Below are 22,223 nucleotides of genomic sequence, written 5' to 3' on the forward strand. Positions count from 1 at the left end.
TTTTAAATTTTTGATATTTGGTATATAAAATCTCCCTTTGTCCCATTCTTCTAGAGTTTTGTGGCTAATTTTGGCAATTTACATTTTTATGTATATTTTAATCAAGCTTACCAAATTTTACACAATCACCAATTAGGATATTATTGGGATTGTATTGATTCAATAGAAAAATTTGGGGTCTAATTAAATTCTTCACATTATCGAGTTTTCCAATTAAAAAGAATAGTGTTTTCTTCCATTTATTTAGGTCTTCTTCAGTTTCTTTTAAGGACGCTTTGTGGTTTTCTGTGCAGAGATTCCTCTACATTCTTTGTTAGATTTACTCTTAGACATCTGATTTTTCTGTTATTGTAAATGCTTAAAAAATTTTATAAACAAATATGGTGGAATTTTGTAAGTTGATGTATTCAGCAATCTTTACATACTCATTTTTAATAAGTTATCAATAGAGTCTTTTGGATTTTCTACATATACAATCACTAATCTACAAATAACCACTAATTTCATTTTCTAACTCTCATACCATGTTTCTTTTTCTTGCCTTATAACAGGTTATTAACAAAAGGAATCATTTTATCTTTAGGTACAATTACACTCTTTTTTTCATGGGAGGTAGTAAGGCTTTGTGTGTGACACACATATCATTATCTCGTAACAAAAAACGATGGCATTGGTCATCTGAAAATGAAATTTGGATACTACAGAAACAAGAAAACATCTTCTTACAGGAAAGACTTTCTTATAGAAATAGCACCTAAAACAGAAACTAAAGAAATGTTAGGTTTCAGAGGAGGGAAACAAAGAGGTTGACCATTCCAGATAAAACAAGCATTTGAGCAAATGCTTGGAAGAAAGTGTACAGATAGAGAACTTTAAGGAACTAGGAGGATGCCAACATGGGGCCATATTGAGGGAGAGTTGAGGTGTCATGAGATGGGGCTGTCGAATTAGGCAAGTTCATATCTTTTAGGATCTCCTAAGCCGTGAGTATATGTTTGGCCAAAGCTCTCCATTATCCATTGGCCCTTTTAGCATTCCATTTACATTGAGTGATTTTTCCTCCCTTCTTTCCTTCAAAAAATATTGAAACATAAGTACAGGGAAAATTATTATTTTTAAAGTCATACTGTGGGCCACCCTAATAAGATCTATTCTTAATATCATAAAAAGAGAAAAAAAATGAATGCTTGAAAAGTGCCTGTGGAAATTATGCCAACTAGGTACATAATGTTATTAATATTACTAATAATTTAAGGGGACTGCCCATTAAAAATGCCTCAATTGAAGTAATAGAGTTGTGAGGTATGAGTGCAGATCGACAAGACCAATAATTTTTGCCTTAAGAGTGGATAGAAGAGGACTCTGTACATGTTCCCCTTTATACATACACATTACTGTCCACCATCCCTACAAAGATATGAAGATATGTTCATAAGTATGAAAAATATTATCACAACATTAAATGCTATCAGTAAAACAAAGAGAAAAAGAGTAAAGAGGTCCTGCCAAGATTAGGGGTCAAGAAAAGTCTTTCTAAGCAATGGTGTTTAAACAGAAAAGGCTAAGAATTAAAACTGGGAATGGGATGAATGTTTTTACCAGGGGAAAAATATATGTGAAGGCTGAAGGGTGAGAGAGAGCATGGCACATTGAAGATATGGAAATATTTTGGGTCCAATAGGACTTATGTATGCAAAAAGGGAGGTAAAATGGTTGGAGATGGGGATGGAGAATTGCACTGAGATGGTTTATGGAGTTCCTATTAGCTGGGTTCAGGAGTGTGTTCATTCTACAGGCAATGGGGAATTCAACTGTTCATTCTAAAGGCAATGGAGAATTGCCATGAACTGATTTGTGTTTGGAAGATCACACTGGCCACAGCACAGACAACAGATTGGTAGGAAAGTTCTTCAGTGAGTCTGACCAGTGAACAAGTTATTCTGATGATCTAGGCAAAAGATTGTCTTGGCTTGGAATGAAGAAAAGGTGAAAAAGATGGAGAAAGATAATCAGATTCACAAAATAGATATCTAGTAGATAAAATAAAGAGAACTTGGTGACTGGATGTGGTTGGGGAGGAAGGTGAGAGAGAGATGGGGAGAAGGCAGGGATGATGACTTCTAAATTTTTGACATGGCCAACGGAGTGATTTATATGACAGGGAACATAAAACAGACAGGGAGCGGGGTCCAGACTGAAGACCAGAGATGATGAGCTTAGTTGATAATGAAATCAATGAGCTTAGAAATAATGAGTTAGGTGTTGAGTTTGAGGTGTCTGAAGGACACCTATATCCAATAGACTTCACCATATTTGGAGTTTAGGAGATTGGTCCGGCCTGCTTGGGTGATGAAAGCTATTGGACAAAGTAAGATTACTCATGGTTACTATATAGAGGAGGAAGACAGATTGTCTTCTTGTGCCATAGCTACCAGTAATGTGAGGAGTAAAGGACAAGGACCCTCTCTACCAACTCCATCCTGTTGACATTTAGTCTCTTCTAGTTCCAAAATACACATTTTTAAATCTCTATGGAGCTATAAATCCTCCCAGTATTGTCCATTTCACTCCTCTGTTCACATACAAATATCTTAAAAGGGTTGTCTACATCTACTCTCTTCATATCTTCCTAACACATTCCTCACACTGCTGCATTCAAGATTCCAGCCTCCACCCTGTTATCCAGGTAGACAGTGACCTTTGATTTCAGTCTTTTCACTACTTGATCTCTCAGCAACTTTCTGAACTGCTGACCAATCTTCCTTCTCAATATATTTTTCCTCTGTCTTTTGTGGCACTGTCTACTGGATTGTCTACATCATTGGCTCTTCCATTTGTTTTGACTAATAATAATGAACACAAACATTCACTGGAGACTTGCTAGTATCTCATTTTGCTTTTCACATTAAATACTTTCATGTTAAATGCTTATAGTAGTCATACTAGTAATAAATGGGTGGACCCATGTCTGTTTCCTTCTAGAGCCCCATGTTCAAACAAATATGCCACACAGACTCATTTCTGGAGGGACATCTATGATTAGTGACCCAAGGGGAAGAAAGGGTGGGCTTGAGAGGGTGAGAGGGAGAGCTAAGGGGCAACGTCGAGTAGTGACTGGAAGGAGCTCAGATGCTAGGGTCAGTTGGGTCCTTGGTCCTTAAAGGCATCATCCTCAGAGCCATTGCCCAGGGACGGCCACGAGGCTGCAGATCCCCTATGCGATCACAAGGTGGCAGCATGAAGAAGCGAGAGTCCCTGACACAGCTCCCATCCCCTGGGGTAAGTGTGTTCGGAGCGCTGGTATCCCTGTCTGCGTGCTTTCTGCTGAGTGCCCACCCCTCCATTCCAGCAGCAACTCTCTTCCAGCCCCGTTATTCCTCTTCTCCTTTCCGCCCCGCGACACAGCCTCCCTCTAGTCTCCTGAGCTGGGCTCAGAGGGATAGTGACGGAGCTCAGTCCCTTTGGGCAGGAGTCAAGGCTCAGCTTTCCTTGGGCGTCTGAGTGGAGCGTCAGTGCCAGTGAGACACTACTCGTTCGCTCTCCAGCACTCCTCACACTCCCGAGGGGCCCCAGAGAAGCTATATTTGGGCAGCCTCCATGCGCTGGGGAAGCCTTAATGGTGAGTGCGCCCAGGGAGTGGAGGCAACGGGAAGGTCCGCAGACACAGGCACAGAGGGCTCATTGCGTAAAGAAGCCGGGCCTTGATCGGTCAGCTTGGCTGCTTGGCCAGGACTTCCCGCGTACACCTTTTCCAGCTTACAGTAGCTGGGTTCCTGGACCTTGTTCCTACACAGAGGTATTTCTTCAAGCCTGTGAGACCCATTCCAAGCTTTGCCTATCCTTTGTCCCAGGACAGGACTCCTCAGTTCCTACCTCCTACTCTTCACTTAAGCACGCCAAGGGGAATTACCTTACCAGGAAAAAAAATGTATGAGTGTGTATTTGTGTGTGTATGTGCACGTGTGTGTTGTGGTGGTGGGAGCGTTGGTGGTGATTGATAATGAAGAAGGAAACTGAAGCTGGGCTGGAGAGTTGAGTTAGAGGAACACTGTGAAGGGCCGTCTGCACACTGTGGAATTCTAGTTCTCACTTTTCTGGAAGGCTATGGGAATCACTTGTAACTTGCTCAGCAGGAGCCCAATGTGTCCAGTTTTACTGTTTAGATGGCAGTGGTGTGGAAGGTGGTTTGGAATAGACTAGGTTTTGAGGCAGGGAGGTAAGTTGGAAGGCTCTTTTTATAATCAGGGCAGAGTAGCTAATATAATGAAGTTGGGAGGAGGTGTATTAAGTAAGAGGAATGGCCCTAATAGATTAATTGGAAAAGCTGAATTGCATGTGGGGCAAAAGAGGAGAGGGGTCAAGATGAGACCAGCTGCCCTGACTTGGGTGACCTGGGTCCTGGGCAGTAGCATTCTCTAAGATTAGGAACAGGTTTGAAAGGGGTCCCTGTTAGAGGCAAGAAGAGTGGGAGGCCCATAGGCTATCCAGGCAGAAATATCAAGGAGGCGGTAGATTATATGGCTGAATCTCAGGACACAGGCTTAGAACAGTGTGGTCTGTGGAGAGAAAGAAGTTGAGCCTGGGACGTTGTGTGATCACCAGGGAGAGTAGGTAGAGGGAGGGGTGTGCCTGTGAACACTGGAGTAACAGCAGCAGCACTGGCTGATTTTCTTTTCATGTCTCAGCTGCATCTGATTTCCATGACATGCTCTTCTTGCTGAGCACAAGTTGGGACTGACTCTCACCTGGGGCTTGAGAGATCCTGATGGTAGATGCTGTTTATTGTTCGTTTGGGAGCCGGAAATGGAAATGATAGTCCCTCTTCATTCACCTCCCTGCCCCCAAGAACACCAGAACAACTTTCCCCAAAATTCTCTGATTTAAAGCACAAATTTCCTAGGGGAAAGGGCTTATTTTTTTTTTTTTGTTTGTTTGTTTGATTTGTTTTGTTTTTTTGAGTTGGAGTCTCGCTCTGTCACTCGGAGTCTTGCTGTCACCCAGGCTGGAATGCAGTGGGGTGATCTCGGCTCACTGCAACCTCTGCTGCCCAGGTTCAAACGATTCTCCTGCCTCAGCCTCCTGAGTAGCTGGGATTACAGGCACGCTCCACCACGCCCAGCTAACTTTTGTATTTTTAGTAGAGGCGGGATTTCACCATGTTGGCCTGGCTGGTCTCGAACCCCTGACCTCGTGATCCACCCGCCTCGGCCTTCCAAAGTACTGGGATTACAGGTGTGAGCCACTGTATCCGGCGGGGCTTATTGTTTTTTAAAAAGGTTTCCAAAACCCTGCCCTGGCAATTCTGGTTTTTTGGGCCTGGAGCAGGACCTAGAGGGATGGTGTTTTCAATTACTTTAGATGATTCTATCAGGAAAGTTTGAGAAATGGTATTCAGGCCTAAACACAAACCTCTTTTCAAATCTCATCCCAGACTGAGTCTCTGCTCCCTATCTTAAATTAGATTATAATAGGTCTTAAAGGCAGCTATAGACTGAGCCTCTAAATCTGAACCCAGACCCACCCTAACCTCAGCATACATCAGAAGAGCTGGTCAGTGTGGACCGTTCTAAGCAATCCTACAAGTCTACTCTGATGGGAAGAGGCTAAGAGCAGTGGCCTGGGCAGCAACATCAGCTCTGAAGATGCAGGACTATCTTACATGTTTTACACACTGAGATTCATTGGACAGTAATAGAATCTGCTTGTGCAGCACTGGGGCCTTGGAGGGTCAGGGTAAGGCTCAATGTGTCAAGGAAGTTGTACATAAGGAGAATCAGAGCAGAGAGAGACTAGGGTTCAGAATTACTAGGATGACTTAGTCCTGTTTGCTACTGTCACCACTCCAGTGCTTTTTCCTCATCAGTCCTTTCTCTCCTCTGAGCCACAATTGAATGATGTTTCTACTTTTCCTTTTCCTAGACCTTGGATTTGGGATGCAGAAGCCCCAGCTCTTGGTCCCTGTCATAGCCACTTCAAATGGAACTCTGGTCCACCCTGCATACTTCCTTCTGGTGGGTATTCCTGGCCTGGGGCCCACCATACACTTTTGGCTGGCTTTCCCACTGTGTTTTATGTATGCCTTGGCCACCTTGGGTAACCTGACCATTGTCCTCATCATTCGCGTGGAGAGGTGTCTGCATGAGCCCATGTACCTCTTCCTGACCATGCTTTCCACCATTGACCTAGTCCTCTCCTCTATCACCATGCCCAAGATGGCCAGCCTTTTCCTGATGGGCATCCAGGAGATCGAGTTCAACATTTGCCTGGCCCAGATGTTCCTTATCCATGCCCTGTCAGCCATGGAGTCAGCTGTCCTGCTGGCCATGGCTTTTGACCGCTTTGTGGCCATTTGCCACCCATTGCGCCATGCTTCTCTGCTGACGGGTTGTACTGTGGCCAAGATTGGACTAGTGGCCCTGACCAGAGGGTTTGTATTCTTCTTCCCTCTGCCCTTCATCCTGAAGCGGTTGCCCTACTGCCGAACACATACTGTCACACACTCCTGTCTGCATCAAGATATTATGAAGCTGTCCTGTACTGACACCAGGGTCAATGTGGTTTATGGACTCTTCATCATCCTTTCAGTCATGGGTGTGGACTCCCTCTTCATTGGCTTCTCATACATCCTCATCCTGCGGGCTGTTTTGGAGCTGTCCCCTCGGGGGGCGGCACTCAAGGCTTTCAACACCTGCATCTCCCACCTCTGTGCTGTTCTGGTCTTCTATGTACTCCTGATTGGACTCTCAGTGGTGCATAGGCTGGGTGGTCCCACCTCCCTGCTCCATGTAGTTATGGCTAATACCTACTTGCTGCTACCACCCGTAGTCAACCCCCTTGTCTATGGAGCCAAGACCAAAGAGATCCGTTCAAGGGTCCTCCGTATGTTCTCACAAGGTGGCAAGTGAGACACCCTAGTGTTTCACTTCTACTACTACTACTACGGAAGATGGGAATATTAGGATCCTGTCGAATGCCGTGGTGATAAAGCATCAAACCTATTGTGCTGTCTTCTTCCAGCAATTTAAGTAGGTCATGTATTCTGTCTCCAGGAATGTGTCAGTACTGAACTTATGGCCCTGTCTGGACATCCTGAAGAATGATCGCCCTAGACCCTCTGCTATGGTGGTCTTGCCTTCTCCTTCTCTCTCCACTAGAAAATACATCTAGATTTGACATGGGGAGGCTATAAAGATCACACCTCAAGATTCATTCCAGTCTTGAAGTATGATTTTAATGTTCTTGCCCCCATGTGCCCATGTTGGTGAATTTGCATGGACTATAAAAGTTATTGCAAATACCCTAAAGTGGTTACTCAGCCATAATCAGGGGTTAATGAAGGCATTTGGGGAATAGTAACTGGAGAGACAGCAACAAGACAAGAGGCAGCTCACATGCAATGTTTAAGTTTCTGTATGCAGGAGGGTGTGTTGGCAGATTTCTCAAATTTGCATCTGTGCGACTCTATACGACTATTTGTCCATAAGAGTGCCATGTATTCTGGTTGTGGGTGTGAATCTGTGGGTGTGTTTCTGTGGATACATGTGCTTTTCAGTGTGCGTGTATGTGAGAGAGAGTGCACACATGGAATACATACCGGCTGTGTCCTGGTGAGTGTGGTAGCTATGTCCTGGCACATGTATGTTTCATGAGTCGTGTCTCTGACTGAACATTTGTATTTCTGTGGTATCTGTTAGTTGGTATATATATGTGTCTATGTGAGAATGCTGGTGTCTGTATCTGTATGGTGGGCAGTACCTTTATGTGTATCTGGTAAAAATGCTGCCACTACCTTTTCTTCATATTTGTAATATGTGAATGTAGTGCATGAGTGTGTGGAATGTGTAGTATTGGGATGCATGTATCTTTCAGCGTGTTTGGGCATATGTCTACTGTGCATAATATTTGTGATGTAAAACCATTTTGTGCGGTATCTGTGTTATTAGTTGTAAGTTGGTAAAATGTGTGTCTGAATTCTGTGCGCATATTGTTGGTACTGATGGCATTTTAGTGCATATGTCTGGTATATATGTTTTAAGGCAAACTTTCTTTGTGTGTTGGGTGTGTATTGTGTGATACAAGAGTGGGAACAGCATCTGTATTTCTGAGCATTGATTGATGTGTGGTGTCTGTATGTATCTTGGAATGGAAGAGGGAGACTGAAAAAGTCTGGCAGTGAGCAGCAGAAATAATTTCCAAAGTTGAGAGACACGACTCTAAGATGCCCAGTTTCTCGGCCTGGGGTCAGCCTGGGTGATAGCTCAGTCTGTGGGAATGAAAGGAAACATGGTGCTTCCTCGCTCCACGTTTTCACAGGCCAGACCACACCTTCTTCATCCTGAACACAAAGATTTCAAGGGCTTTTGTTACCTCTTCCCACTTTTCCTGCCTCTGCTATCTGAGGCACTGGCCTCCCTAAACCCTGCCCTCCTGCCTCAATAGCAGGTCGTGGTATCCTCACCTCTCCCTTCCCGTTTTGGCTGGTCTGCCAAGCATGCATAAAAGGCCTCGGTTCCCCATCTGTACTAAAAATACAACAATTAGCTGGATGTGGTAGTGTGTGCCTGTAGTCCTGGCTAGCTGGGAGGCTGAGGCAGGAGAATCACTTGAACCTGGGAGGCGGAGGTTGCAGTGAGCCGAGATCGTGCCACTGCACTCCAGCCTGGTGACAGAGTGAGACTCTGTCTCAGGAAAAAAAGAAAAGAAAAGAAAAAAAAAGCCTTGATTGTAGGGAGTTTCTCCTAATCCCTCTGGGAAAGCAAGGGTGGAGGGGAAGCCAGTCAGTCTCCCTTCTGTTGCCACATGGAAACTCCCTTAAGGCAGGAAGCTGAAAAACTGTAGCGTTCACCTCATTATTCATCTTGTCTCATGTCTCACTGCCCTTCCACATGTCTCACTGTTACTCCATATTGAATGGAAGTAGAAGTCCCTTTGGTATTTTTTAAAGTCTTCGCCATGTCTAAGTTAATGAGGTTAATGGAGGCAGCAGAGATGGCTCCGGGGTTCTGATAGCAAGTGTCAGGCTACAGGCTCTGTAGGCACCAGAAGCTCTTGTCACCAGTAATTTTGCTGTGGTCTGAGTTAGAATGGTCTGGTTTGCCATTATCTATTTTAGCATAGCTTAAGTTAGCATGTCCTGTGTTCTGAATTTAAAACTTACAGTTGTGAAACTGATCAGTAAAAAATGAGAGAGCAACTAAAAATCATGTTGTTCTACTTATAGATGTAGTTTTTACTTATTTCAAAATATGAAGTATTTAGTTTTACATTCAAATTGTTCTCTAACGCTCTAAAATGTTCTCTGACTATTTTTGCCCTTAAGAGACAAACCAGATGTCATTGGTCTTACATGCCTGGTGTTGGGAGTAGGGAGGGTTAAAGAAACCATGTCCTCTGTCCTCAGCCAGAAGTTCAGTAATCCAAGGCCAGAGAGTAGACAGCAGAGGCACTGTCCCTGGGGGCCTTGGTTATAAGTTAGCCAGACCCAGGGATCAGAGCCTGGGAGACAAAAAAAGATGTGGCCCTAGGGCTTTGGGGAAAGGAGGATGGACCCAGTGGATTCCACGCTCAGCAAGGACCTAAACAGGGTCCACCAAAGGAGAGAAGGAAGGACAGAAAGAACACTTCAGGATAGAAATGGACTGACACTTAACCGTGGAGTGTCTCTGCAAACTTCGTTTGCCATTCTCCTGTTTGAGTTTGATAAATCTGAGAAGAGACTTGGAGAAAGACCCTCACGAAGATGCTGGCTACTAATGAGTTTCTTCTAGCTTTTTTCTACTCACTTTCCCTATCTAACTTCACATTGGGAGTTGGCATGAGGATCCCAGTGGCCCATCGGGGAGGACTCTAGAGACCCCTTTCCCCATTGCCCCTCCTCCCCATACCCCCAGGCATATCCTCCCAGGGCACAGAAGCCGAGAAGCAGTCCAGAACCACAGTGGGCTAGTGAGGGGTACCTGCTGATGTACCATTTGGACAGCATTCTGTCCTACCCTGCAGGAAGAAGCAGAAGGAGGGAGGGGGTAAGGCAGAGAATAAATAACCCTGACCAGGGAGGTCCAAGGAAGTAGGCGGAGACAGAGAGGCTGTATTTCAGTGCAGCCTGCCAGACCTCTTCTGGAGGAAGACTGGACAAAGGGGGTCCTACGTTCCTTCCATACAGTTGAGGTGAGTGCAGGAGGCCAGGGGCATGTCCAGGTGCATGGGTTACTTGCAGCTAGGGGTATCCTGTTAGACCTGCTGAGTGCATGAGAAGCCAGGCTGTGAAGAACCAGAAGTGGGAGATGTGTAGGAAGCCCCTGACTCAAAGAACGGGCAGCCTTAGTGATCTCTATGTTTGTGCGATGAACAGAAGCATGTGGGTGTTGGAGGTAGCCTAAGGGTAGTTTTCAAACAGTTTTTCAGCAATTAGTTTACTAGTATGCCCATCTAGAGGCTGGCAGGGACTGATGTGAATGAGGATAGAGGACAGGCTGGGCTGGGGTTAGACTGGGGCTGCATTGGGGTTGGGTTGGGGTTTGGTGTGTGAACAGGGTGAATGTGGTTGAAGCTCAGTCTATGACTGGGGATCAGGCTGCAGCTGGGGTGGAGGTGGGGCTCTGAGTGAGGCTGGGCTTATTCTATGCTGTATATCAGCAGTCAGGCTGTGGCTGAGACTGGGACTTAGTAATCTTCCTGGGGCTCCGATCTCAGCTTGGTCTGTGTCTAGGATCAGGATTCAGTCTTCAGCCCATTTAAGAAGTAGATTAGTGTCCACACGGCAGCACCCCTTGCCTTGTACTCTTTACCCCAGCTACACTAAGTCACTTTCAGCTTTCCAAACAAGATCTGTTCTCTTTCTCTCTGGCTCTTTGTATTAGCCAGGATGTACTTTTAAAAACAAACTAGATCAGGTCTGTTGCTGAAATTCCCCCCGTCACTCAGAATTAAACCAAAGCTCCTTGCCATATTCTGCAAGACCCTGTTACCTGATGAGGTCCTTGCCCTCCTCTCACCTCACCTTCTCAAACTCTCTTGTGCTCTTGATGCTCTGGCCACCTTGACCTTCTTTTCGTTCCATGAATTCCCCAATATCATTCTTACTGGGGGACCCTTTTCTCTTGCTGTCTCCCCCGGTTGGAATGCACTTTCCCTGGATCTTAGAATGGCTGGTGTTTTCTCATCACATGTCACATCCTTAAGAGAGGTTTTTTCTGACCCCTGTCTCCAGTATAAGTGTCCTGCACCCATCTTTCTCTGTCCTATCAGTCTGTCTTGTCTTTCGTGCCCTTATCTTCATCTGAAATTTTATTTGTTTACTTCTCATTATTGGCCTCTTGTTATATGAGCTCCATAAAAGCCATCATCTTGTCTGATTTATCTATTGTTTCTCTCCAGTTTTTGACATTCAATATGCTTTTGTTGTCTAACTGAATGCTGCTGTGCCCCCACCCCATTAACTGCCTGTGCTGTTGCCCCATTACCTGCCTGCAGCAGGTCCTGCAGTCATGGATCAGATGTCACCTCCTCAGGGAAGCCATTGGAGGCTAAAAAGCTCGCTGAGCTATTGTTGTCTTTGCTTCTGAGGCCCTTTTGCTTACCCTTTTCCCAGAATTTATCATAATGTGCTGTGATGGCTGCATATTTGTCTCAATTTCTCCCCACCCTTGGAAGGCTGGAACTATATCTCTAGTACTCAGCGGAGTCTGGCACAGAAGTCTGTCAGTGATTGTTGAAAAAATGAGTGCACTGATCAAAATCCCACTTTGGGCATTTCCCTTGCCTTACATTTGCTTGCAGCCAGAGTAGCTCTAAAGCGAACTGGCAACTAGGCGCAGCTTTGTAGATCTTTAGAACACTTATCTGGTCCTACTCAGGAAGTGGAGGAGCAGAGACCTGAACCCTAGGAACTCTGCCTAGACATGATTTTAGGTGGTCAGGCTGACTTGAGTGAGCAGGGTGGGGTAAGGGCTCACTTTGCTTTCTGGGACTTAGAAATTGCTCTCTCTCATCTTTCCATTTTCATCTTGGCCATTTTAAGAAGAGTAGCCAACACCTTGCAAGAGTTCATCTGCTTTATTAAATACAAGCAAGGTGTGGGGCGCAGTGGATGCAGATAATTTGAGTGGAAGTAATTTTGGGGCTACTACCTTCCAAAATGTTAGGGAAGGGACTCTATTTAAGTATCAATTGACAAGCTCCTCCAGTCCTTGCCAGCCACAGCATTGCCCCTGAGGTCTGCCTTCCCTCTCTGTGCCTGGGAATAGGAGCCAGAGGCTCCCAGGTATGTCTGGGCTTCTCTCCAAGGACATTCTTTTCTAAATATTCCCAGAGGCAGACAGCAGCACCAGAGGCCCCCACTCCATTGCTCTGGGCATGAAACATTCTGTGTGTTTAGCTCAGATAATGACAGTGACAATGAATCTCCTCCTTGTTCTCCTTCCACACTGAACCTTAGTGGGGAGAGCTGGTCATGTGTCCTGAGTCCAAGAGGGGCCCCTGAACTCATGGGTCCTCAGTGTTGGATTCCTGGGAGATTAATATTGAAATAGTGCTTACAAAGCAAAGTCCCTTCTTAAGGAGACATGGAGAGAGGTAGGGCAGTACTTGGCATATTGTAAAGCAATGGATTTAGCACTAAGGGCTCTAACTAACCCTCAACATCCTTATCTGTCAAATGGGATTAATGATATCTGCTTGACAGGTTGATGAGAGGCTCTAATTAGACAACAAGGAAATACTTGGTAGAGGACAAGCCTTTTAATCTCCATTGTGGGGCCTACCCATGTCACAGCCTTTGGAGTTAGGACTGAAAGAGGAGGTGAGTGCCCCAAGTTCCAGGGCAGAAGAGTCCTCTTTGCAGCCCTCTTGGTTTCCCTTCTAAGAGTATACCAGGGCAGCTGTGCTACTTACCAAGCCCTTCTTATATCTCGCCCTTTGGGTGGATTTTATTAGCTTTCAGAAGGTGTAGCAAAATTAAAGGCAGCCTAGAATGAGGGAAAGTGGATAGGCCTTGGTATGAGACTATCTACGTTAAGTTTCTGCATTGCCAGTCACCTGTTAAACTTTGGTTGTGTTATATAATGTCTTGGAGCCTCAGTTTTCTCACCCATAATATAGAAAGGATCCACAGTACTCACCCATAATACAGAGAGGATCCATGGTGCAGCGAGAAGGGATGTTGATGACTTGGCCCTTTGCCTGAAGTTCTAGGTTAATTATGGTTTCTCTGCCTTAAACTTTCCCTTCCTAGCAGATTGAATTAAATACCCTCACCTTCTGCAGAGCTGTCCCAAGCTTAGAGATAATATTTATATAGATGACACTGTATAATTTCTGTCATTTTGTAGGTGCTCAATAATCCATGTTCATATTATAAAAACAAGAAAATCAGGTTTAAAGGTGACCTCATTGTTCTCTTGGGTCAGAAGAGATAGGGCTAATAGGCTAATGGTGCCCCTCTGGAAAACCATCTCACTGAGTTCTGACTACTAACAGCTGCTCAAGCTGGAAGGCCATCTGGAAGTCAGCTGGTCCCTCTGCCTGTCTCGTGGAGGGACTGTGGAACATTGGGACGCTTCAGGGCTGGCCAGTCTGAAGGGTGGCACTTGAGCTCTCTGGCTGGCTCCCTCTCCATCCCCTCATTTCTCTCCTGCTGTCTGGTCTACCACTCTGACTGCTTTTCCATGGGTCTATGAGAAGGAGTTCTAGGGAAGAATGTGAGGATGGGCTGGTGAGGGGGGCTGGGCTGGCATTAGGAGACAGAGTTCTGAAGCCCGGGGGGAAGGAAGGAAGAGGACTGAAGGCCTCCATGTGGATTTCCAGTCTTTACAGCTGGGAGCTCCTGTTCCCCTATTCCGGAGAAAAGGCTGAGATGTCCTTCATAGTTCCCCAAGAAACATTCCTGGAACTTGCTAAAATAGTTCAACTTATTCACAGAAAATCTCAGCACAGGGCTATTTCCTTGGGGATTAGAGCAGTGTGTGGGCTTTCTAAAAAAAAAAAAAAAGTGCTTTGTTAGTTTATTTTTTCTTGATTGTGCCTTACTTTCAAAATAATTTAGTTCCAACTTCCTCCAGAGCTCAAAACCATCTCACTGAGTTTTAATTACTAACAGCTGCTCAAGCTGGAAGGCCATCTGGAAGTCATCTGGTCCCTCTGCCTGTCTCATGGAGGGACTGTTGAACATTGGGACGCTTCAGGGCTTGTCAGTCTGAAGGGTGGCACTTGAGCTCTCTGGCTGTCTCCTTCTCCATCGCTTCATTTCTCTCCTGCTGTAGTCTTCTGGGGTCCAGCCTGATATTTCAGCCTCAGCGATAGCCGCCCATTTTATACTGCCTAGGCACCTCCCTCCCAGGACAGCTGAATCTTCCTTTTTTTGGTTTCTGGTATCTTTATATCAGTGTCCAGTCTTGCTATTGTGAGAAATTGACTGCTAGTAAATATATGTGTGTATGAGTGTGTACATAGAGGCTGAGTGGTGATTAAGGGACAAATTTGGGGAATTAAAAAGTATATGAAATTTCATACATTTTCAGAGACCTTTTTTTTGTGGAAAACAATGCACTACGTGTACTCCGATTTAGTTTTTACAATTCCTTTAGACATGCCTTATCTCATACAATTTCATGGCAGCACTGTGCAGTTATTATTATTCACTACATTTAGCGCCAAGACTTGTGTTCTAAGTCCCAGGATTGTGCTCACCACATCACTCTACCTTCAGAGGCAATATTGTTGCATATGCCCAGCCAGAATGCTTTCCCAGTGTGTTTTCTAAGACAGCACGTTTTTAAAATCCTGAGTATCAACCTGCTCTGCCATGTCTGTTGATGTGAAACTGATGGATGGTATTGATATCTGACCCTCTGGAGTAGCAGAGCCTTCTTGCCAATGTCTCCAGGTGAGGGATCTTAGGTCTATCCTGCTCTTAGGACAAATTGTGCTGCATGTCCACTTTGCATTTATTAGGACCAGGACCTTGCAGCTGCTCGTGTGTGTGTGTGTGTGTGTGTGTGTGTGTGTGTGTGTATACACATACATATATATGTAAAACATTTATTATATTATATATTATAAAAAATATATATATATATATTTCTCTGGCCATCTGGCTCCTTGGGTAAGAAAGGACTTTTCTGTTTGACCCTAAAGATTATTTTTATAAAATTAAAATTACTCTGCACTGACCTTCCAAACATTATCTCATCCTTCTCAAAAGTCTCTCTAGTACAGATAACAGGCAGTCTTATCTATGCCCTTGGCTGTGTTACCCTCACTAGATGTATACTAAGAGATCCTCCTGTTGATAAAACTCATTTTCATCTTCCACAAACATTAACTAAACAATTAATAAATATAATAAGGTTCCTGGTGTTCAGGAGCTCATAATTCAGGGGAAAATATAGCAATAATTATAGTTAGTATTATGAAGAAGGTAAATCAAGAGCCCATGTATATATTTAAAAAGACCTAAATAATGTTCTTTTTGAGCACAGAACAGTAAACATTTAATTATGCCTAGGTAAAAGAGGCTTAGGAAAAGTAGTATAGGAGAGAGACAGTAAGCCAGGATGTGAAAAATGAGTGCGGGAAGTCAGGGAGAAGATCTGTGAGGAACAGTGTTTCTTGACAAAGGGATGAGAAGTAAAAAAGACAGAAAGACACAGAGTCATGGGAATCAAGGCCCTATGTTTGTGAAATAGCATGAACTCCAGTGTGGCTGGATCATAAGGATCATGGTGAGGGAGGAACCCAGGACTGGGTGATGAAAGACAGACCTTTAGCCATGTCATAAGAAGTTTAGTCTTTATTCTAGAATCAACTTGGAGTTTCAAGGATATTTTAAAAAATAATAGGGAGTGAACTAGTTTCATCTGGTTAGATTGTTGGGATTTTGTGGATGAGGAAGGTTACCCTAGAGGTGTGGCAGTCAGGATCAGAGAACCTGGTTTGTATGATGGTTCAGGCCCCCATAACAGAAAAAAAGAAACACTGGAGGAAAATGGTTAACAGCAACAAATATTATTTTTTGCATACTTACTATGTGTGAGGTATTGTGTTAAGTGCTTTACATTTATCATCTGATTTAATGTTCACATTGACCCCCTATTAGGCAGGGACTCTTATAATCATTTTAATGATGAGGATGCTGAGGCTTAGAAAGGTTAAATGATTTACCCCAGATCACACAGCTCTAGAGGTTTTCGACTAGTTTTAGAATGCAAGATTGATTTCAAAGCTCATAGTCTCAATGGCTATATAATACTGCCTCTGAGAGAGTTTGTTTTTTTGAACATGGAGAGTTTGATGTGCTTGAAAGACGATCAGGTGAACCCTTTTAGTAAGTCTTCAGAATTATGAACCTGGATTACCAAAGAGAATTCAGAATTCATTAAATAGGTTTGGGGATCAATTGTTTGTACCAAAAAAAATGGATTTACTGAAGGGGATGAGATGGCCCAGGAAGAGAGTATAGAACAAGAAGAGCACTGAAGATACAATTTTGGAGAGGAGAGTGAAGATCCAGAAAGGAAACCAATAGTTAGTGATTAGAGAGAGCCGAGGAGCAGCAAGAAGGAGGGGGAGAATCTCTAAGAAGGAGGAAACTGCTCCCGGTGCCACATGCTGCAGAGAAGCTGCAGTAGTGAGAAGGGACGTTGATGACTTTGACCTCTTTGCCTGAAGTTCTAGGTTAAATATGGTTTGTCTGCCTTAAACCTTCCCTTCCCAGCAGATTGAATTAAACTCTCTCACCCTCTATTCTACTATTTATGCTCCCATTGTTTTCCCACTAATTTCTGTCTGGTCTGAGGAAACCTCTGGGTGACCGCTTGATGCTGGTACAAAGATTCGTGACACAGCCTGAGCCCACGGAACCTCTCCTGATGCTGGCCATGAACTCTGACTTATACTCAGCTGCTTTCTGGTAACCCATGCAGAAAACCCTACCCCAGCTCTCAAACTTTCAAGGGCCAAATCAATTTAAAAACTACAGTATACATGATCTAATAAATATAGGTTGAATATCACTAATCCAAACATCCAAAATCTGAAATGCTCCAAAATCTGAAACTTTTTGAGCACCAACATGATGCTCAAAGAGAATGCTCACTGTAGCATTTCAAATTTCCAATTTTTGCATTAGGGATGCTGATCTGGGTATGTATAATGCAAATATTCCAAAATAAAAAGAAAAAAAAAATCCCAAATCAGAAACACTTCTGGTTTCAAGCATTTCAGATAAGGGCTACTGTAGAGTTGGAGCACATGGATATTTGTAGATGCAGGAAAGAAAGGGAGGGAGGGAGGGAATCAGTTCACTCTCAACAGAGACATACAATCTGAGATGACCCAAGTCTCACATTTCCCACCGCAGTAATATCAAATCATTCTTATAGTCAGTTTCAGTTCGTTTGCAGACTGAATTCTGCTATAGGATTGATTATGCCTCCAGTGCTTCTAATGCCATCACCCCTCAGGGTTTGTATTCTAGTTGTATCACTCTCACTCTCTTGGATTGGGTGGGTCTTCTAGAAGCAGAACCTGAGGTGGGGGTTCTTGTCCAAATGACATATTGAGGGAGTACATTGCCATGAGAAGAAGAAGGAGGGAATCCTGGAAGGGCAGGGGAAGAAAGCTAAGCAGGACTGTCATCTCAACTGGAGACAAGCCTCTGGCTGGTTCCTTGGGAAGCTCTGAAGTACAAATTGCATCAAAGTGTTTGCTGCACCCAGAGGCAATGGGGCTGGCCTTTGGTACCCCTTATGTCAGGTAGCCACTGGCCTCTAGACGTGCATCATGGGGGCACAGTGTAACCTCCTGGGTGAGGTGCCTCCCATTTGACCAAGGACAATCCTCTGGAAAGAAGGGGAGCTGTGAGCCCTTAGCACTCAGTGCTCATTGTAGATGGGAGATGGTTGCACTGGCTTTGTGAATGGGATCTGGCTGGGACACCAGTGATATCCACTATAGCCATCATTCTTTTTTTGAAATAAACTGAGTAGTCTGGACAAGTGTAAAACTTTGGGTGGTCATTTGGACAAAAAGGTAATGTAGAGTTAGAGTTCAGGGTTAATTTAGTGTCAGTTTTTTATTGGATTACTGTTTATCATAATAAAATAGAATATGAATTGTGAGTTGAATATCATCAATTCAATCTTTAAGATTGAAATGGTTATTAAAAGGTCAAATATTAAGTTAATGTTAAAGTTAGGGTTAAGTCTAGAATTGGGGAGATCATTAGATTTATGATGGGATTAGGTTTCAACATTAACCTGTTACTACTAGTGTTGTTACACTTGGACTGGAATTTTTTCTTAAAGATAGTCTAATGATACACTGAGAATTGCAGTTAGTATTAAGCATAGGGAAGCATAAAAGTAAGCTGGGATAGAGGAAATGATTAGATATTTTTATCACCTAAGATTCTTTTATATTCAGCCAGTAGCCTTTCTTTGGAGAACTAAATGATTTGGAATATGCTTAAATTTTTTGTCTTAGTCTTTCACTTGCTGCCAGGATTAACAATACAGACGGGGTTAGTAAGTAGGACTGGATGAATTTGTGTCTGGTTCTTGAATTATGTTAGATTATGTGAGACTGCATTTAGAATATGATTAGAATTTGCATAAGAAATGGAATTAGAGTTTGAGTTAGAGAACAGGACGTCAGGATAGAGTGAGGTGTGGTATTGGGATTCTTATGGATCTGACAATGGCTTATGTTTGCATTCCAGCCTCTACCTGCCTGGTGCTGGTCACAGTTCAGCTTCTTCATGATGATGGGTCCCAATGGCAATGAATCCAGTGCCACATACTTCATCCTAATAGGCCTCCCTGGTTTGGAAGAGGCTCAGTTCTGGTTGGCCTTCCCATTGTGCTCCCTTTACCTTATTGCTGTGCTAGGTAACTTGACAATCATCTACGTTGTGCGGGCCGAGCACAGCCTGCATGAGCCCATGTATATATTTCTTTGCATGCTTTCAGGCATTGACATCCTCATCTCCACCTCATCCATGCCCAAAATGCTGGCCATCTTCTGGTTCAATTCCACTACCATCCAGTTTGATGCTTGTCTGCTACAGATGTTTGCCATTCACTCCTTGTCTGGCATGGAATCCACAGTGCTGCTGGCCATGGCCTTTGACCGCTATGTGGCCATCTGTCACCCACTGCGCCATGCCACAGTACTTACATTGCCTCGTGTCACCAAAATTGGTGTGGCTGCTGTGGTGCGGGGGGCTGCACTGATGGCACCCCTTCCTGTCTTCATCAAGCAGCTGCCCTTCTGCCGCTCCAATATCCTTTCCCATTCTTACTGCCTACACCAAGATGTCATGAAGCTGGCATGTGATGATATCCGGGTCAATGTCATCTATGGCCTTATTGTCATCATCTCTGCCATTGGCCTGGACTCACTTCTCATCTCCTTCTCATATCTGCTTATTCTTAAGACTGTGTTGGGCTTGACACGTGAAGCCCAGGCCAAGGCGTTTGGCACTTGTGTCTCTCACGTGTGTGCTGTGTTCATATTCTATGTACCTTTCATTGGATTGTCTATGGTGCATCGCTTTAGCAAGCGGCGTGACTCTCTCCTGCCAGTCATCTTGGCCAATATCTATCTGCTGGTTCCTCCTGTGCTCAACCCAATTGTCTACGGAGTGAAGACAAAGGAGATTCGGCAGCGCATCCTTCGACTTTTTCATATGGCCACACATGCTTCAGAGCCCTAGGTGTCAGTGATCAAACTTCTTTTCCATTCGAAGTCCTCTGATTCAGATTTTAATGTCAACATTTTGGAAGACAGTATTCAGAAAAAAAAAAATTTCCTTAATAAAAATATAATTCAGTTCCTTCAAATATGAAACTGGTTGGGGAATCCCATTTTTTCAATATTATTTTCTTCTTTGTTTTCTTGCTGTATATAATTATTAATACCCTGACTTGGTTGTGGTTGGAGGATTATTACTTTCCATTTTACCATGCAGTCCAAATCTAAACTGCTTCTACTGATGGTTTACAGCATTCTGAGGTAAGAATGTACATCTAGAGAACATTTGCCAAAGGTCTAAGCATGGCACAAGGAAAATAAACACAAGAATATAATAAAATGAGATAATCGAGCTTGAAACTATAACTTCCTCTTCAGAACTCCCAACCGCACTGGATCTCAGAAAAAGACTGTCTTCAAAATGACTTCTATAGAGAAGAAATAATTTTTCCTCTGGACACTAACACTTAAGGGGAAGATTGGAAGTAAAGCCTTGAAAAGAGTACATTTACCGACATTAATGAAAGTTGACACACTCTGTTCTGAGAGTTTTCACAGCATATGGGCACTGTTTTTCCTATTTAATTTTCTTATCAACCTTTTAATTAGGCAAAGCTATATTAGTACCCTCATTGTAGCCATGGGAAAATTGATGTTCAGTGGGGATCAGTGAATTAAATTGGGTCATACAGGTATAAAAATTAAAAAAAAAAAGACTTCCTGCCCAATCTCATATTATGTGGAAGAACTGTTAGAGAGACCAATAGGATAGTGTGTTAGAGATATCTTACAGAGTCTTACATTTTCTAGAGGAGGTATTTAATTTCTTCTCACTCATCCAGTGTTATATTTAGGAATTTCCTGGTAACAGAACTCATGGCTTTAATCCCACTAGCTATTGCTTGTTGTCCTGGTCCAATTGCCACTTTACCTGTGTCTTGGAAGGAGAAGTAATTTCTAGGTTCACCATTATGGAAGATTCTTATTCAGAAAGTCTGGCATAGGGCTTATAGCAAGCTATTTATTTTTAAAAGTTCCATAGGTGATTCTGATAGGCAGTGAGATTAGGGAGCCAACAGTTACAATGGGAAGTATGGAATGGCAGGTGTTGAAGATAACACTGGCCTTTTGAGTGTGACTGGTAGCTGGAAAGTGAGGGAATCTTCAGGACTATGCTTTATTTGGGGCTTTGTGTAGTACGGAACAGGGACTTTGAGACCAGGAAAGCAATCTGATTTAGGCATGGGAATCGGGCATTTTTGCTTCTGAGGGGCTATTACCAAGGGTTAATAGGTTTCATCTTCAACAGGATATGACAACAATATGATTCTTAACCAAGAAACTCAAATAACCAATACTAAAACATGTGATCATATATGTGGTAAGAGTCATTTTCTTTTTCAAACCTCAGGTTCCTTGATATGGATTCGTATAACATGCTTTCATCTCCTTTTGTAACGATATCATGTTTGGAAATGCCTATTTAATACTTGTATTTGCTGATGGACTGTAAGCCCATGAGGGCACTGTTTATTATTGAATATCATCTCTGTTCATCATTGACTGCTCTTTGGTCATCATTGAATCCCCAAGCAGAGTGCCTAGAACATAATAGTGCTTATATTCAGTACTGGTTACTTTTCACTAAACCTGATTCCTTCCATCCTGAACACATAGCCAGGCAATTTTCCAGACTTCTTTGAGTTGGGTATTATTAAATTCTAGCCATTACTTCCAATGTGAGTGGAAGTGACATGTGCCACTTCTATACCTGGATCATAAAACCCTCCCATGTGCAGCCTTTCATGTTGACATTAAATGTGACTTGGGAAGCTATGTGTTACACAGAGTAAATCACCAGAAGCCTGGATTCCTGAAAAAACTGTGCAGAGCCAAACCTGTCATTTGCAACTCCCACTTGTATTTGTTCCAGGCAGTCGGATAAGTGAAAAATAAAGTATTAGTGTGTCAAGTCTCTGAAAATGATTTTGTTGTTCTTAAAGCATTCTAGCCTTGTAAATAAAACATGAATTTAATAGTTGTTGAATAAATAGATTAAAAACTAAAGGAAATAATAACTGAAAACTGAAGGGCTCAGGAAAGACTGCTCTTCTTCCATTATGCCTACATAAGAGGTATATTTATACCTACATAAGAGGTATAAATTTATCAAAGAAGGAAGTATTTCCTCACACTAGCGTAAGTATCACAAAGTCCTTATTAATCATTATGACATCAAGCTGTGTCTCATATAGGTTTCTATTAATTTGTTTTGGATCACTTCCATCCCAACTTCTTAGGAAACTTACATTATTGTCTCTTCTCCCTCATGGATATTCAACCTCGCTCTCTCAAATGAATCATTCCAAGCATTTATCATGTTCAAGTCCCTTTCCATATTAAAAGCAACAGTGATAACAACCAGTATAAATCTGTCTAAACTCATATTCCTTCTGTCTCTTTCCATTAATAGT

General features: G+C 43.2%; 1 protein-coding gene across 3 annotated transcripts; it reads left to right on the forward strand.

The window, feature by feature from the left end:
• The first annotated feature begins 556 nt into the window (after positions 1 to 556).
• On the forward strand, positions 557 to 21,732 carry LOC101015199 (olfactory receptor 51E1). 3 transcript variants are annotated; one of them, XM_017948695.3, is made up of 3 exons: positions 557 to 3,619; positions 5,920 to 6,011; positions 18,716 to 21,732. In XM_017948695.3, the coding sequence occupies exons 1-3, from the start codon at positions 3,598 to 3,600 to the stop codon at positions 19,709 to 19,711; spliced, it is 1,110 nt and encodes a 369-aa protein (XP_017804184.3). In that variant the 5' UTR covers positions 557 to 3,597; the 3' UTR covers positions 19,712 to 21,732. The 3 variants fall into 3 exon arrangements, with proteins under 3 accessions (XP_017804184.3, XP_021781897.1, XP_003910371.1); XM_021926205.2 differs by lacking the exon at positions 557 to 3,619 and having other exon boundaries at positions 5,213 to 6,011; XM_003910322.5 differs by lacking the exons at positions 557 to 3,619; positions 5,920 to 6,011 and adding an exon at positions 8,665 to 10,167.
• The last annotated feature ends 491 nt before the right edge of the window (positions 21,733 to 22,223 follow it).

The sequence above is a fragment of the Papio anubis genome, chromosome 12, assembly GCF_008728515.1.
Source record: "Papio anubis isolate 15944 chromosome 12, Panubis1.0, whole genome shotgun sequence".
NCBI classification, from domain to species: Eukaryota; Metazoa; Chordata; class Mammalia; order Primates; family Cercopithecidae; genus Papio; species Papio anubis.